Consider the following 18,526-nt stretch of genomic DNA (forward strand, 5'->3'; position numbering starts at 1 on the left):
TGCTGTAAAATGGCGTCGCTGCTTTTACGCAGTTCCTATAAAATTAGTTGCAATGCGCCTTCCTGTGGTAACCTCTGTAAACTCTGTGCCAAGCAATGGAGGCTCATTGTCAATAAAATTCCATCGTAGTACGTAAATGTGTTTTTTGAACGTGTTAAAAGTGAAATTTTTTCCGTGTGATAGTGAGATTTTCTTCGACTGTGAACATTCTTCGAACACATAACCGGAGGTAAGTCAAATATTTGTATATTTAACAATATTTAAGTACGTAATCAAGTAGCATACTCCGAATGCAATCGTCGCACAAAAAATATAAATACATACTCATGTACGCGTGAGCATACCGTAAATTCTATAGATACAAAAATAACTTTAGTACAGATGAGAAATGATGTTGAGTTGTTATTCAATTGATCATATCTATAAATACAATGACACAACAATAATTAGTATTGTTATAATCAATTGTTTGCGCCAAACGCATCAATTTCAATACCGCAAAAGGTACTCAGCTGCCATATTGTCAGTCAAATAATTATTTTTGACTGTAAAAATTCTGAGAATGAAATGAATACTTGATATTTGTATATTATATCAACATTTTAGACATTGAATTTAATTTTTAGAAATTAATTAGAATCAACTTCATTTGTACATTTTGAATTGTAATGCGAGTCGATTTAAGAGTCCTAACGGCAATTTGTGGCCACGCCAAAAATGGGTACGCCACGAGTAACTAGATACATAACTGCGAAAGAACCGTGACGAAAAAGCACGAGGTATTTTATATTATGATTCTTTCTCACGATATTTTATGGAGATGCTTGCGAAATAAATCAAATATCATACAATCGACTAGCTAGCTAATATCTGTAATAATTATCACCATGTTATTTTTACTAACCTTTTTTAAGTTTCATTTTAATTCAGTACAGAGATGATACCAATTTATTTACCGTTATATGCATTGTAATTATTTTTCAATTATCATTCTTAGTGTTATTAATATTACTAATGCATACAAGTGGCAACTTGGAAAGAGAAAGAAACATTTTGTCATAGACATTTTAATAGATGTGATAATTAAATCACTTAGAATGAGATCTCTTTTCAATGCTTACCCATTAAATAAAAGGTATAAAATTGTCGCGATATTTCGTTTAAATGTTGATTCGATATACTTGCAGCTTTAAGGAGCATATTCAGTGGGAGTGTCTGTGGAATGTGGTCACACTACTTGCGTTTAGTTTTCTTTGCTTGTTCATCTTGCTAAAATGCTTTGCTTTCTTATTATGCATCCATAGCAATTGCAATACCATCTACATATTAAAATGCAAATTCTCCAACCAAGTAAACATATAATTACGATTATTACAATTGAGATCCTAGACCTTTGCAATGGAAAATAATTAATAAAAAAAAAAATAACACTAATTATGACAAAAATAGTATCTTATTAGATAATAAAAAAAAACTTATTAAATTTAAAATAGTTTACGAAGTCATGATAAGTAATATATATATAACCATATAATTTACAATAATGTCGATAAGTAAGTAAAGTCATTACCAATAGATATTTCATAGGTCTTGCATAGAAAAATCAACAGAGTTAATATTTGACATTGATAATAATAGGGAAATACGTGTGTGGCCTTGAATAAATGTAGGTTACTCATACGTAAATTAGAATAATTACAAATGAGGACAATGTGTGTGATGACGGAGTAAATCAGAGAGTAGTCTTTGTTAAAGAGAGTAGAAGAGAAGGATGATAGGAACGTGTACTGTTAGAATGAACAGCAACATTCTAAGGGGCTAGAGTTACGGTTGTTCCGCTCGATGTGATGCTTGGCAAGCGTTGCTGTTTCACGTCGCACGAATCTTCCGTCAACTTGTGTCTATATGAATTTCATCATTTTAAATCCTATCCGGTGGTATATGAGAGCCCAGAATGCGGCCATGACGTAGTCTAGTATGCTGAGAGTGTAAAGGACAGATGATGGGGAAGAGAATAAAAGATTGAGTGAGATACTCGGCATTTATACATGTATGTATATAACATGCACGCGGTTTCGTAATAAATATATGCCGGGATAAAATAGCCAAGGGGGAGAGGGTCGACCTTGCCCCGCAACTGGCTGACTGCTTGTTGCCAAGCTACACAGTATATATAGCACCCGGTTTAAACGCATACAAGTAAATAAAGTAAATATTATTATTATTGTTGATGTTATGGGTTTTATTAAGCAGAAGACTATGACAATTCGTTGGGTATTATAATTAGATATCATCAAAGAATCAAGATAGATGATATGCATAGGATCATTGACTGTTTAAACCCTTTAAATCTTCTTTCTTTACTTGACTTTTTATACATCTTTTTCTTCACGTTTCTTTTATGTCATCTATCAACTCACGACACTCGTCGACTACTTCCTCAACCACTGACTCTGTGTTATATAATACTTGTGCGTGTGTATGTCCATTTGTTACGTGTGGAGTATGTTGCATAGGATATAGATGATATGGCTAAAATAACAGAGGAAGAAGAGGTGTTGAAAAAAAAATATCAGTTAATTTTTTTTGTTTTATTCTCACACGCTCCAATATTTGTTCGCGCCTAAACACCACATTACCCATGTGTGACAATTAGCAAAGCAAGACCATTTAAAAAACTGCTAATTGTCCATGTCAGATAAGCCATCGGATAACGTGAGTCAAGTGGTATATATTTTTTTGTTAAGGTATACTTTTCATATACGTAATAAATTATATACACATTTTATCATATTTTGAATTATTAAAATAGCTTGAAAACAGAAATAATTATGAATAAAATTTATGTTTGTTTGTTTGTTTTTTTTCTTCCATTTGTAGTATGTAATTAAATAAGTCTGGAATAGAATACAAAGATGCGCTTGGTTACGGATAATACGTCACAATCGACACAGTGGCTGCGGCACGCAGCAGAGAGAAGAGATTGTCTTCCGTTCCCCGGGTTCCATACATATATATATGTAGAATAGTTGCGCCAAGTTACAATTTTGTATGCGCAAATGTCTTGAAAATCAGTTTCTTTCCAGTAGCTCTAGATTGTATATTATTATTGTTATTTATATGCTAGCTGGCTCATTCCAACGATTCACAGCTTTCTCCAATGATAATCCTGCAGATGTTGTGATACACATTAGAAACATCAAAAGATATAAAGTAGAAAAATATATAATAAAAAGTTGATGGCTGAAGATGATAGAAAATAAATAGGGTGGTGAATCTACAGTTTGGAATGAAATTGTTCTTCATCTTTGTCTGCTCCATTTTCTCCTGAAAAAGATGATGGAGAAAAGGAGAGGTATTGTGGAGATATATAGAATCGAAGTTGAGTAGAGAATAGAAGGGCAGACGCGCGCCAGAGGGAATGGCGTTGTCGGTGTTAGTCTAGACCTCACCAACTCACTGTTCTTGTTGGTATATATATATATGGTATATATACATATATCTGTTGGTAGATCAATAATTTCCGATACTACTGTGAGGCTCTTGGAAGCCAGTCACGACGCTTCAATTTTACTAAAGGCAATGACAATTATTTTAAACTTTGCACTTTTATTATGTGTGAGTATATATGTGTGAATTTTTGAATTAATGCTTGAATTTTAAATCTTATTATTATAGCTTTCTCCGTATGATTAATTTTACCATAACATGCTGATTTAAATGATAAATAAATATACTTCAATTTTTAAGATACATCAATTGTAAGCGATAAGTTGGAATTGTTAAATTGTTTTTATATCGATTACTTGATTTTATTCTATTTTTTTTTTATCGAAAGGAATTAAAAATGTTTCATACATTAAAAGCTTTTTTTTTCATTATTTATCTGCTTTGGATTGATAAAAGAAAAAGCTCTACTTTTTTTTATAGATAATGAATCCTTACTCCTCGTGGGTAGAAAATAGATATTTATAGACTTCACGTAAGGGTAAATAAAAGATAAGATATTTTATTTAATTTTTATCTCGACTTTTATGTTAAAATCAAACAATTTTCGATATAATTTATATGAACTTTAAACTTTACTTAGATATAAATAAATAATTTATTCAAAAGCTTCTGGATATATTAAAAAAAAAATGATAACCTATAAATTATAACATTTTATTCTAAAAACTTTAGATAAATTATATTTATTACTTCAAAAAAGTATGATGTAATTTAATTATAAATAATTTTTTTTTCCAATCGATGTTTAGATAATTATACGAATTTCCCGCGTAAACGGAAATGAATCTGAAGTTGATAAAAAACTTATCACACCATATTTCCCTCAAAAGGTAATATAATGTTGGTTGAGGTTGGTTAATATAATTTTTTATCAGCCCTTGAAGAACAAGGAAAATTGATATAAGTTAGGAAAAAGGGTGATGGAAAAAGGAAAATCAGCATGCGCGTGAGTGTAAATTAGATAGCATAGGGGAGAGTATAAGTCATGATGATTGGTGGACAAAGTGGTTTCACAGCGCCACAGTGGTCGTAAGTGGTAGCATTGGTGGCTTGTCGTGAATGGAGTACCGACCATACGAACGTGAACGTGGCTTCGTGCCGCACACAAGTCGCTCCCGTAGTCAAGCTTGACGGGAGGAGGATCGTTCGAAAGAATAGCCACGTTACCGCGAGTACGGTTTGCTATTCCGCGCTAGCGAAATAGCTCCGTGCAGACTGTCTGTTTTCTTCAGGGCCCAAAGCGTAAGTTTTGCCTTTAAAATCAAATAAATAATACTCCATTAAAGTGAAATAGATCTAGTTACTCCATTATTGTGTGTGCAAGTATAGATTTGGAAGCCATGAGGACAAATATATGAAGCGTGTTTTTAGTGATGAACAGTGTTGTGCATTTTCATTGTTGAGATCCACTGTTTTTAATTGTTATCTAACCTTTTTCAACCACATTACATGAAAAAAATATCGAGCAAAGAATTTATCAGCTCAGTTATTTACGGATTTAACATTTTTATTTCACAGTGAGATGCAATATTTATTCATCATAAATTGCTCAAGAATTAAATAATCTACAGTATAATATATATTGTGATACAATTATTATCAGCGGTGTAACACCAACCTTCCTTTCGTTTTGGTCGAGCAATAGTTTCCCGTGGTCTCTCTTTTGCGTCTCTTGCTCAGAATTGCTGGCTGACCTTTCGAAATATACATCGTTGGACGGTACGAGGGTGTGAGGGGAAGAAAGGGGCCACACTAGAATAAAGTATAGTAAGGTTCCGCGAAGAATTTATTTTCACTATGTAATGGGTGCATGCCTGTGTTGGATAATGTAAAGTGGGATGCGATCTACCGTTGTTCTCCCTTCTCCTTTGTGTATTCTTTTACTCTCTTTAGCTCTTGTACCCATTGACAATCCCTAGTGATTTGTGATGAAATTTTTTCCACCATATAAACCTTGAGAATTACTACGAAGTATGGAGTATGATTCTTTTTTTCTTTTTTTTTTTTATATTTTACAAATCGATACTCTTGTCTGCGGATCCTATATGAAGCCTTTTTTCTTTTACTGTGCAACGATACAAGAAATTAACATGTATTAATATGTTATGTGCTTGTAAGTAGTAGTTATTAGTTTAACTTTCGTCAAAGAATTTAAGAATAGTGTCAAATGAGTTCTTTTTCAACGATTATTTTGTTCTATTCATGCTTTTGAATGCAAAGTATACTACGTTTCAAGATACCTATCTTATCTCAAGTCTTTCCTGAATTATCTAAGCCTTTCCCTAACATTATGATCGTCGTGTGTAGCAGACTAAGTGTGAACGAGAGAGAAAGATTTATGTCGCAAAGAAAGAGATTTCCGACCGGGTCAATACTCGCGATTTCTCTAAGTTGATGTTTAAATGATCTAAATATTTCTTTTTAAAATTTAAATTTTACTGATTCCATTATTAATAAGTATGATCTCATTACAGATCCCTATTGGCATGGAGCTAGGAGCGCACTGATAGTGATAATCTATGAGATCTTGGTTTCTATGCATTGCCTGCCAAAGAAGAACTGAGCCCAATGTTTCCACACAATTTTAGTTCACATGAGATTTCTACTAAAACAAATGCCTTCGTACAAAATTCCAAGGTAAGTGAAAGGGCTTAGTTAAGAGAATATTATATGGAACATATAACAATGAAAACAATATTGAGTAATAATTCAATAAGTTGATGAATGAACCGTCATTATCTTCAGTGTTTATTATTTTCAGGGGGATGTAGTAGTATTAGAGGAAAGCAGTCTGAGTGGGGCGCGGGAAGGGGAACGACCAGAGCATGCTAGGTACTGTGATATCAAATTCATAAACAGCAGCATGAAGGCAGCACCTACCAGCCACCCCAAAGCTACCGTCGCCAATGACTTTATAACCGTCCTGCCACGCCAATTTGGTGAGTATTAATGAATTCATTGAATATGTCGTTTGATACTTTGCTAAAGCTAATGGAGCATTAATTGCGACATGCTCATGAAAGTATAACGGTGGTCATAGCAAGACGCAAATTGATCATTTTTTATATGACCAATTAAAATAGGAATAAAGAAGAGTGTATTTTATGGTGCTGTTGCAGGTGAGCTCAGCTTTGCCGTTGGAGGTGAGGCCTGCCAGTCAGTGGCAACAGAAACCACAAAAAATTCAACAACAAATCACCTTCTAACCTACGATAATAACGATAATATTATTATTAATAATAATTATAATCACAACAATGCAGAACATAATCATCACAAGTACAGAAAGCAAAATACAACACGAGGCTCGCTTGGTCAGCTGGGCAGCTCCGCTGATAAGTCTAAGTTTATGTCTAAGCCGTTAAGTGATAATAAGGATAGCTTTAGCAATGTAAGCGTTAGGGTACTAAAATTAAGTCTACATATAAAGGATAAAATGTGCGATGCGCGCCGTCCTGCTGGGGTAGCTAGCCTAGTTAGGATACCCAAGTCTGATCGTCCCCAGCGGCAGCCGTGTCTCGCCAATATTGTCGACAATTACTTCTTACTAGGGTCCCGCCTTAATCAGGGCGACAACAATAACCTTAAGGCTAATCTTAGTCTGATAAGTAATAATAACTCAAAGTCTGTGATATTGCTCAGCTCAACCAGCTACGGTGACTATTATCTACTTGTGGCCGGAGATGGGTTTGCTCGTCAACAAGATCTTAACACCTACATTATTTTTGTTGGAAGTAATAATGATAATGATAATTGCAACGGATTGAAGAATGTGAAATTACTAGGTGATAAGTACTCCCTAGTTACCATGTGTGATGATGGAGAAGTTATTGGCCAGCTGGTCAGCCTACTGTCTTGGAGTCTTGGATTTACCAGCAATCAACTATTTATTATCATCATCAACAGTGATGTGCATTTTAATTGGCCCACTTCCCCAGCACTATTATTATCGTTATTATCATCAAGTGCTCAGAAATTCACGGCGCAGTACAATGCCTGTTCTTCCATTACGCTTATCGTTTCCAAAAACGAAATTATCGATCACACTCTGCAATTTTTCCTGATTAATAATCTCATTGAAGAATTACGAGCAATATCTCTTAATACTACCACTACTATTATAACTACTATTACCACTATTTCTCAACTATTTTGGCATGTCACCGTAAGCAAGCTGATGCAACGCATATGTGTTCCATTACTGATTAAGAATAAGGTTTACGATAATTACAACGTTGGTAATAATTATTACTATTATTATTACTATTATTATTATTATATTGATGACAGTAGAATTAATGATAAGGACAAAAAAGAGATAAAAAATATTAGATACAACAATAATAATCCAGATGTTATCCAAGACATTGTTAACGTCGCTGTGTGCTACAAGACTAGCTGTGTAATGACTACTAATATTATTAGTATGTTAGGGTCTCAAAATGATGGTATTAGCTGTACCGAAGCAACAATATTTACTGTTGGTGCTCTTTCATTTCAGGATAATTATAAGTCTAACAAGCCTCTAAATAATAGTTATAAGAATTATAAATATCAAGTGTCTACTAAGGTTGGTCATGAATCTAACTTTAATATTAAGTCTGTATCTATGTTTACGCCGAGCGATAAGTCTAGTGATAAGTCTGAAGAAACGTCTCATCAAGCTCGACTTGACGTAAACTACGACGACGATGGCGTGGAGTGTGTTACATCGCCTGTCAACATTCCTACATTGACTACCTGCGAGCCTATGATGACGCTTAATAGCCAATCAGCTACCGTCACATCCCAAACAAACAGTGTACCTGTTTCTCGAGCCAACATCGAGATAAATAATAACAATTACTCGAATGATAATACATTAACGGTACAATCCGTACTAATCGCTAATGATAATCATCAGTGTTCATCTGATGAATCTATTTTGGACGATCATCCTCTGCCGACTAATGGTCACCAACACCAGCAGTATCTTAATTCAAGTCAATCAGTTAACACAAAAACAAACACGGCATCAATGCCAGACACTCGCTCTTGGGAAAAACTGATAACATATGTACGAATTCTGACTTCAGCTTTCCTCAAGGCTTACAAGAACAACGAGAGTGACTGTGAAAATCAACGGAATGAACTTAAAAAGGCCTTGAATTGTCTCTTTGCTGAGAAGACATGCGCTTCTCAATATTATCATCAACATCAAAATTATTATCATGATACTCCTACATATAATGACCCTATTATGGATTACAAACGTCGTTGGGGCATACCAATGATTCTATCGTTGGCAGGTGGAGGTGAAAGCTCACTTAACAATGGTGCTAGTTCCAATTGGGGTTCAGCACCAGCTACAACTCCGAACAACAATAATGCTAATCAATCTGGATGGGGTGGAACACCAGGCAACGCACCACCATCGTCAGCTAATTGGGGAAATAATAACGTTAATCGCACTGGAAATCCTAACCAAAACCCAAACCAAGGTCCGCCTAGCAATCAAGCCAATTCTGCAAATACCAACAAAACAAACAACCCAAATCAATCATCTAATTCACAGTCTGGTCCGCCTGCATCTCAGCCACCAAATCAGAATAATCAGACCAATCAAAACAATACTCAGTGGACTCAAGGAAAATCAAATACTTCTGGTCAAAGTCAAAATCCTTCTGCTTCGAATAATAATGGAAATACTACATCACAAACGTCTAATTCCACTTCAAATAACAATTCAGTTAGTAATACATCTACCGGATCAGTATCAGCTAGTTCACCACCCAGTACTAATCCTTCAACTAAACAGCAACTTGAACAATTAAATACCATTAGAGAGGCACTTTTCAGTCAAGATGGATGGGGCTGTCAGCATGTAAATCAAGATTCTAATTGGGACGTACCTACATCACCTGAGCCGAGTATATCAAAAGATGGTGTACCATTGTGGAAACCACCAGTCAATAATGGAACTGATCTTTGGGACGCTACTCTACGTAATGGTGGTCAACCTCAACCACCACAACAGGCTAAAACCCCATGGGGCCACACCCCATCAACAAACATTGGTGGTACTTGGGGTGAAGATGACGAAGTTGTTGATTCATCCAACATGTGGACTGGTACTCCAGCACCAACTCAACCCAATACCGCTCAGTGGCCTGGCGCAACAAGTAATCAAACTGGATCCAGCTGGGGAGATCCACGAATTGATTCACGAGACCCTCGTGATTTACGCTCAGTAGATCCACGTGAAATGCGTGATCCTCGTGATCATCGCATGTCTCTTGATCCACGTGAACATATCCGTGTTCTAGATCCTATGACACGCGATCCACGTATGACTGATATGCGTGGAGATCCTCGAGGTATTTCAGGACGTTTGAATGGAGCTAGTGCAGATGCTATGTGGGGACCACCAGGTCCACCTCATCATCAAATGAGTCATCAACATCCATCTGGGCCACCAACTAAAATGCTCAATCCATCAAGCATGAATCAGTGGAGTGCACCACCACCTAAAGAAATGATGCCTGGTAAACAAACAGGCTGGGAAGAACCTTCTCCACCAGCTCAACGAAGAAATGTACCCAATTACGATGATGGCACTAGTTTATGGGGTAATCCAACCGCTAATCAACGTGCAATGCCAAGCGGTAAAGTATCACACTGGAAAGATATACCAGCAAATAATTTAGGACGCGGTGGAATGCAATGTCCACCTGGAATGCCACAAAATCGAATGCCTGGACAACCAACTATGAAACCTGATGTAGGTGGACCAATGTGGGGACACCCAAGTGGTCCAGGTGGTCGCAATGGTTCTTGGGGTGAAGGACCACATGAAGGAACTAATTGGGATGACCCTAAAACTCCGGGATCTTGGAATGAGCCTCCATTGAATCCTGCATCTTGGGCTGGACCTTCAGCTCATAAACCAAAAGCCATGGGACCATCGAGTAGCTGGGGTGAAGCTGATATGGAGCCAGGACCAAGCTGGCCCAATCCGACGAAACCAGCACTTACCAAAGAAGTTATTTGGAACAGCAGAGAGTTTCGCTATCTTTGTGACTTGGGCTATAAGGTAATTATCATATTTAAAAAAAAAAAATTAATGAAAAAGTTGGGTAAAATTTATTTTTATTTATTATATTATGATTTATTTTACAGAAGGAAGATGTGGAAACAGCCTTACGAAATCGTGAAATGAACAAAGATGAAGCTCAAGAATTATTGAGCCAATTACGAGGTTTGGATCAATGGCGTAGACACGAAGCTCCATCCGGTTATGATCCAACAAGTCAACAAATGTCATCAGCATATCCCAAGTTTAGTCATGTAGCTCAACAAATGTCTTTCCCACCGGTAAGTCAACTTAATTTGCATGAATTAAAAATTATTTGTTTCTCTGTGCAATTAAGAAATAATTTCAAATCTGGTTTCTGGATTGAATATGAACAATAAGCATAGTTTTTCTTCATGAGTGAATAATACTAAAACAATAAGAGAGATTGCGTGTGAATCTGAAGTCTGAATGCATTTTTGCTGCTATACAGGGGGTTATTATTTCCAAATAAAATGGCTGAATTGGGAGGGAAATTGGTGGCTATTTTTTTAAGTGGTGAAGGGATTATCATCAGGTATTCAGTTGATGATACAAATACAACCAAATGATCAGTAATAAGTATTTCTATTGATCCCTTTGATGTTTATTAAATTATTTAAAAAGATATTATTACTATCATACTCTAGTGAGTGGTTTCTGGTTGTATTCGTGGCACAATATTTAAAGTAGAGTATTGAAGCTGTTCGGAAAAGGGAATGGGGTACAGGGTGTTCGTATGTAACGCAGGGGGCTGGAGTGCCTAGCGGTGCGGCAACCGGCAGCGTAAGTGGTTCGGTGGCCAGTGCAAGTCTCTTGAAGCTCCAACAACAGCAACAGCAACAACAAACAGCAGTTCCAATGCAGCAACAGCCAAACGCCAATCCGCCGCAACCGCCTTTTAACCAGGTGAACTACCTGATAAACGGCACACGCATACGCGCACTATCTATCTTTTCTCTTCTTTTCTATTTTATTTCTTTTTAGTATTGAATTGGTGCAATACATACTCACTGACCTTTAAAAAAATTGAAGAAACAATATTTTTTTATATTTTCTCGTATTGAATATCTGAAAATAAAATAAAAGTTTGCATCAATTCAATAGCCAATATTTTAATTAAAATATCTACACGAATTGGTTATTTATTTGTTTATTTTTTGTTGGTTTAAGCCTGTATATTTTTGTTCGTTTTTTTTTTGTTTTGCATGAGCATTTTTGATCGCTTTGTTTTTTATTTGCAAAAAATACTATTAAGCTTGGATAAAGACTCTTTTAGCACAGTAAGTAGAGTCTATTCAACCAAACTTATGCTTAATAATTCATTTATTAACACACTATTATATTTTTTTCCATCATTAAGTTTCAATTAATTTATTCTGAAGTATTAATAGAATTTTTTTTAGTTGATTGATTAATCGTGTTTAATTTAACAATTGAAAATATTTGCAGGCGTCGAGAACACCTCAAAATCCACCGAGTGCACAGCAATTACGGATGTTGGTACAACAAATACAGCTTGCCGTCCAGGAAGGCTATCTCAATCAACAGATTCTCAATCAACCGTTGGCTCCATCAACTTTGTTCCTACTTAACCAATTATTGCAGCAAATCAAAGTACTCCAACAGCTCCATCAACAGCATTCAGTGCAAAGTTCACTCAAGGGAAACGGCCAACATGTTTTGCAAATTAGTGTTCAAATCACCAAGACGAAGCAACAGATTGCTAATCTTCAAAACCAAATAGCTGTTCAACAAGCCACTTATATGAAGCAACAACAGCACCCAGCTGCTCCATCACAGTCTTCAGATTATTACAAGACATCAGTTCATGATCCAATGTCAGCTCTTCAAAACAGCTTTAGTGATTTAACAATGAACAAAGAGCCTCCAGTGGTAAGTTTTTTTTACACTTAGTGTAAACAATGGATATGGAAAATTACTAAAAAGTAACATAAAAGGTCTTTGATAATTCACAGAGCCAACAACAGTCAAGATTGAATCAATGGAAATTGCCCTCGCTTGACAAAGACAGTGATATGGGTGGTAATGAATTTTCACGTGCACCAGGTTCTACTAGTAAACCACCACCAACACCTGGTAGCTTAAGTCATTCTCACAGCAGTCCTAATATGAATCCATTACTAGGACAAAGCGATGGTACCTGGTCAACAAGACTTGGAGACAGTGGATGGCCAGATGCTGGTAATAATGATGCAACTGATGGCAAAGATTGGCAACCACCAAATCCTGCCTTTACTGATTTAGTTCCAGAATTTGAACCTGGCAAGCCATGGAAGGTAATCAATTCCCAGTACTGCTGGAAATTATTTAAATATTAATTAATTGCTAAACATGTATGTACTAAAAATCATTAGTATTAAGAAGTTTACCTTTTCGAGATAACCTATATGTAATCCTTTTAGGGTACACAGATGAAGAATATAGAAGATGACCCCAGTATTACGCCAGGTTCAGTAGTAAGATCTCTTTCTCTTGCTGCCATCAAAGATCCAGATGCAATATTCTCATCTAGTTCAAAGACTTCACCACCACCAGCACAGAATGTTGATGCTACTACCATTCCTAGTCTCAGTAGTTCCACGTGGAGTTTCAATCCTCCTGCCACTACACCTAGCACGTTCGCCAGGTTTGTGCTTTTAATAATTATCAGTATTATTTATTTTATATGTAAAAATGATTATTTATTTGATTATTTTAGCTCTAAGAATACTTGGACGGATTCCGCACCACCACCAACAGCCGTTACATCTGAGTTGTGGGGTGCTCCAATTAATAAAGCTCGTCAGGGACCACCACCAGGATTAAGTAGCAAGGGTGCTGTTGGTAATACCAGCAATGGCTGGACAGGACTTGGAGTTAGTAGTAGACCTTCTAATTCTAATTGGTTAACACTCCACTCTGCGGCTAGTAACAATTCCGGTTGGCTTGTTGCTGGAACTTGGCTCTTATTGAAAAATCTCACGCCACAAATTGATGGTTCAACTTTAAAGACTCTCTGCATGCAACATGGACCTGTCCAAGATTTTCGCCTGTACCTGAATCATGGAATTGCTTTCACAAAATACTCATCACGAGACGAAGCTAACAAGGTAATATTATTTATTCAATTTATTTTAAAGAGTAATGAATAACTGGGTCACATTTTTTTTTATACATGACAAAAAAGTTGAAGTGCAGAGTATAAAATTAATTTTTTATTCAACATTTTACTAAACTGGAAAAAAATGAAACATTTCAGAAAATATTTAGTAAAAATTTCCATACATTGTTATCAAGTTCATTTAAATGTAAATTCATTTAAAAACTAATATTTAATATTTTTTCCTATGAAAATATCTAACCATTATTGATATATTTTGATTCTTTCACAGGCTCAATTAGCTTTGAATAATTGTGTTCTTGGCAACACGACGATATTCGCAGAATCTCCAACTGATAGTGAAGTGCATACTCTTCTTCAGCAATTGAGTCACGGTGGTCAACAACAAACAGGAGCTTCCGGCGGTAATGGCTGGGGATTAAGACCATCCAACAAAGCCGGACCACCACCTGATACTTGGGGAGGCAGTTCAAGTCAACTATGGAGCGCTCCTTTACCCAGCAGCAACTCACTTTGGAGTAATTCCGGTCTCGATAGCGGCGATGCTCAAAGAACTACACCGAGTTCTCTGAACTCTTATTTGCCTGAAAATCTATTGGGAGGTGAGTCGATGTAGAGGGTGTGACGATGCACGCTCAAATACACGACATGTGACGAATAAGATCTGCTACTACAACAGGGATCTAAATCAACGCTTAAAACTTGTCAATCAACGCCAGCTACATTTAATACCCAATCTCTTCCCGGTTTGTTTGACACTTTTTACATGATATTTGTCTACTTATCGAATCAATTCAACGATAAATTAATTAGGCATATACAACTCAATAATATACGGCAGTGCGGCATCTGAACGATCGATGCAGATATGTGTGTGTTGACTTGTCGTCAGCAATATCTTCTTGAAATGTCAATTACATAAAAGACAATGATGCTATTATCGGAATGAGTTACTTAAAGAAAAATATATATTCTCGAGTCCGGTTCTCTCGGGTGACAAAGAAAGGTCATAAAGAATTTAAAGAACAGCCAAACGATCTTACTGCGATAAAACAAATAATTAAATAAAATAATAATTAAAAAATAAAAAAAGCAAACAATCATACAAGTAAATATGAAATATTTACAATCCGATCGATTTTTCGGAGACCATTGAATCAGGGATTTAATCATTTATATCCAATTCAAGGCTCTCTTCTACGTTTAGAAGTAGATGATGTTAAATAAGCCATCAAGTTTTTTTTTTTATTTTTTTATTTCTTCAATAGAAATCACGAAATTTCAATTACAACTTCATCATTATTACCTCAATCATGATACTACGCACAATCGCTGTTGTATATTTAATTATACAACTGCGATAAATATATATAAATATTCAAATGAATAAAATAAATTATTAATCAGTATAATGCAAGTGGTAAATGTATTTCGTACTTTCTATTGAAAGCAAAGACAAACCCAAGGCCAAAGGTCTCTGATCGTTTCGGGGAGTGTTCCATTTTTTGCTGGACAGTTCGAAGACTGCAGCGAGTATCAAACTTAGACTGTATCAATCTAATCAAATTCATAAACGAGCATTGACGTCGCTGCCCGCCGTCCTGCTGTGGATTAAGAGAATAGGTAGGGAAATGATTTAAAAAGAAGAAATTATGGTAATTAATTAAAGAAGAATAAATTAAAATAAAATAAAAAAAAAAACTGATTATTCAGGCTGGCCGGGCAACGACACAACGATACCAAATGTTATCGCAATAACGTAAATTTTATTCTATATTAAATCTAAATGCCACCTGTCGTGCCAATGTCCAGTGTGTCTCTGTACCAATTATTAATATGTAGAGTTTAAAACAATTGACGAGGATAAAAAAACTATAAAGCATAAAAAATTTAAAAAAAACAAGTAAAACTTATTAATAATAGTAATGGTTAAAAATGTCGCATGAAAGGAATTACATTTTAATTAAGTCGAGTCAAGTCGTGGTGGCATTAAGTACTGGCTGGTATTATTATTATCGTTATGCCTCCTTGTGATACAAAACGTGTAGGAACGGCCGAAAAATTTTAAACTATTTATCCGACCGTTCGTAACGTGAACAAAAATAAAAAAATATATAAAAAATACAAAATAAATAATTTTAAAAAGTTACATAATAAATTTGGAAAAATTGTAAATCGTGAGAGAACAAATATTTCAGATCATTGTTCTCATTGTAATCAATAGTTTTTCCAACGTCGAAGGTACCTGATGGACTGAAAACCAAACGACGAGCGAGCAAAAAAAAAAATAACAACTTTTTTTTTAGTTATACTAACAAAGAAAAATAACAGATCCAAATGATTGTGTTGTAATTAATAGAAAACAATAAATAACAATTAGTTATTATCAGATTTAATAACAACTTATCATTGATATATAATTTTATTTGTGATTTTTAAGTGAAGGGAAAAATGAAGACAAAATATACATGCCAATTTTAATAAAACACCACGACTATACGCCGTTCTCTTGTGAAAAAAAAATAACACTATATGTACATTACATAATAACGAGGACAGACTTGCACACAAACGATAAAATTTGTTTTACTTAATTGATAGGTCGCGTGCATGAATTTTTGTGTGTGAATGTTGAAGTTGTGAATGGATTTTTAGGGCTATGGTTAACTAAGAAAAATGGATAACAATTATTTAATGGGATAATTTTCATTCCCTTTTCAATGAAATAATTGTACATTTAAAAAATTTAAAAAAATTGTTTATCACTATATCATTTTTTGTTTTTCAATTAAATTGACTAGAGCCCTAATAAGCTGTATCCTAATGTGGGTGTAAACTTAAGCTATTACCTAAGTGTTTTAACAATATTTAAGGATTGCTATATAGTTGCCCGGTCAGATCGCGAGTAGAATATATATAATAAATATATCAAACTACTCTCTGAAAAGATAGTCAGAAGTAGAGGATTCACATATTATTCCTCTTACGTGGCATTTAGCTTCGATACTCAGTTTTAATTGCGGGATTGTGTTCGTCAAGTCGTAAAGTATTTAATTAATTATACTTTACGCAAGACTCGTCAGGGTGTGAAAAGTACTGAGAAAGATTTGCAGATTTAAAAAATAAAATTTTTTAATTCATAAAAAGAAAATAATCTTGATTAAATGAAATTTTTAAGTATTCACATTGTACTACATATGATTAACTACCGTGTGTTAAATAAAAATAATATTTATTAATAGAATCAAAGACGATATGGTGAAAAAACTTTCTCAGAGTAGTAGAAAGATATTTGTTGTGATAATAATATTGAATTTAGGCACTTAGGGTTTCTCTGACGGATCAATCTATATACGAACGTTCATATAAGTAGACGTGTACAGATGATAATGAAGATAATGATGATGATGATGATGATAATAATAATAAGGGTTTGGAAAGACATTAATGAGGGAGGGTGGAGGATAACGCCTTTTATATCACCCCAAATATAGGCGCAAAATAATAAGAAAAAACAACCATAAGCAACAAAATATCTAAAGAAAAAATACAAAAATGATATAAAGTAATGATAAATAATAATAACAATACAATAAATAATTTTAGTTATATCAATAATGCGCTTGTGTGCGCTCGTAGTCCCCCTCCTCCCCTGATAACCATAAACATATACCCATAAAATATAATTTTAGTACTGATAGAATGATGATATAAAAAAAAAAAGCATTACAATTTTTAATATTAATATATAAATTATATATATATATTTATGGAGAGCTATTAGCCTATCTTACACTATTGTTTAACAATTATTATTATTATGATTATTATTATTATTATTGATAGACCATAGTCATCTAGTTAAACAAACTGTCGATTATCAATAAGTGTTGTGACAAATGTATGTGGCAAATAATTTAGGCACACGCTGTGTTTTATGTACTACACCGTATTAAAAAGCTCTTGTATATTAACGCGAGTCGAGATTTATCAAAAAAATCAAAATCATTAAATTATACTATCACTATTGTCGCTCTTTCTTTCAAATCATTGGATGTTAAAAAAATTTTTATTAATATTATATACTATTATTATGATGATGATTATTATTAAATATATGAATTATTGTACATGTGAGTGCATCGAATACGTCGCGCACAACTTTCGCTGCTCGTCCATTACTATTTAAGGATCAATGTCTTTCCTATGTAATTATTATTATTATGATTATTATTATTGTTGTTTGCTCTCTCCCTAATCCTCGCGCTCTCATATACGTATAAATAATTATTTAATCCAGTATTGATTATTACTGGAATAAACGCGTATTTGAACATGAAATAATAATACTTAAATAAAATTACGTGCCTATCTTCTATTATTATGTCCTTCTACTGTAATTAAAAGAAGAAGAAGAAAAAAATTGATAAATATTTTAAAAAATTTAAACCGCGATTTTTCGCTTAACAACGATGCGGATACAATCATGACAAAATTTTTTACACTCAGCTTTTAACAGCAATATATTTAATTGAGTGTTTAAAAAATTTCTTTTTTATCAAGAAAGAGCGACACTTGTGATATTATTATCGATCCTCGCTGCAGAGTCTCTCGAGTACGTCTAGCTTTTATAGCTTTTATTGAATATTCCAAAGTGTCTTTTTTAAAAATCATTATTTTTTTGCTCCTTTTTTTACGTATATAAAATCCAAACTATCAATTAATCATGAATGAAACAAAAATGAAAAATATGTACATCTTTCCTCATATTTTAAGAGTTTAGGGAATATTGATGCGACAAT

At 34.4% G+C, this 18,526-nt stretch overlaps 1 protein-coding gene across 9 annotated transcripts; it reads left to right on the plus strand.

The window, feature by feature from the left end:
* The first annotated feature begins 58 nt into the window (after positions 1 to 58).
* On the plus strand, positions 59 to 15,290 carry gw (trinucleotide repeat containing adaptor protein gawky). Of its 9 annotated transcripts, none has more exons than XM_035083240.1 (11): positions 59 to 229; positions 5,985 to 6,147; positions 6,272 to 6,449; positions 6,630 to 10,582; positions 10,669 to 10,863; positions 11,351 to 11,509; positions 12,053 to 12,496; positions 12,562 to 12,900; positions 13,027 to 13,250; positions 13,323 to 13,713; positions 13,996 to 15,290. In XM_035083240.1, exons 2-11 carry the CDS (start codon positions 6,079 to 6,081, stop codon positions 14,338 to 14,340), a joined length of 6,297 nt encoding a protein of 2,098 aa, XP_034939131.1. In that variant the 5' UTR covers positions 59 to 229; positions 5,985 to 6,078; the 3' UTR covers positions 14,341 to 15,290. The 9 variants fall into 9 exon arrangements, with proteins under 9 accessions (XP_034939131.1, XP_034939132.1, XP_034939133.1 ...); XM_035083241.1 differs by having other exon boundaries at positions 13,036 to 13,250; XM_035083242.1 differs by having other exon boundaries at positions 12,580 to 12,900.
* Positions 15,291 to 18,526: the final 3,236 nt, after the last annotated feature.

Source organism: Chelonus insularis, unplaced genomic scaffold (assembly GCF_013357705.1).
Source record: "Chelonus insularis isolate UGA/USDA-ARS -01 unplaced genomic scaffold, ASM1335770v1 contig_358_pilon, whole genome shotgun sequence".
Taxonomy (NCBI): Eukaryota; Metazoa; Arthropoda; class Insecta; order Hymenoptera; family Braconidae; genus Chelonus; species Chelonus insularis.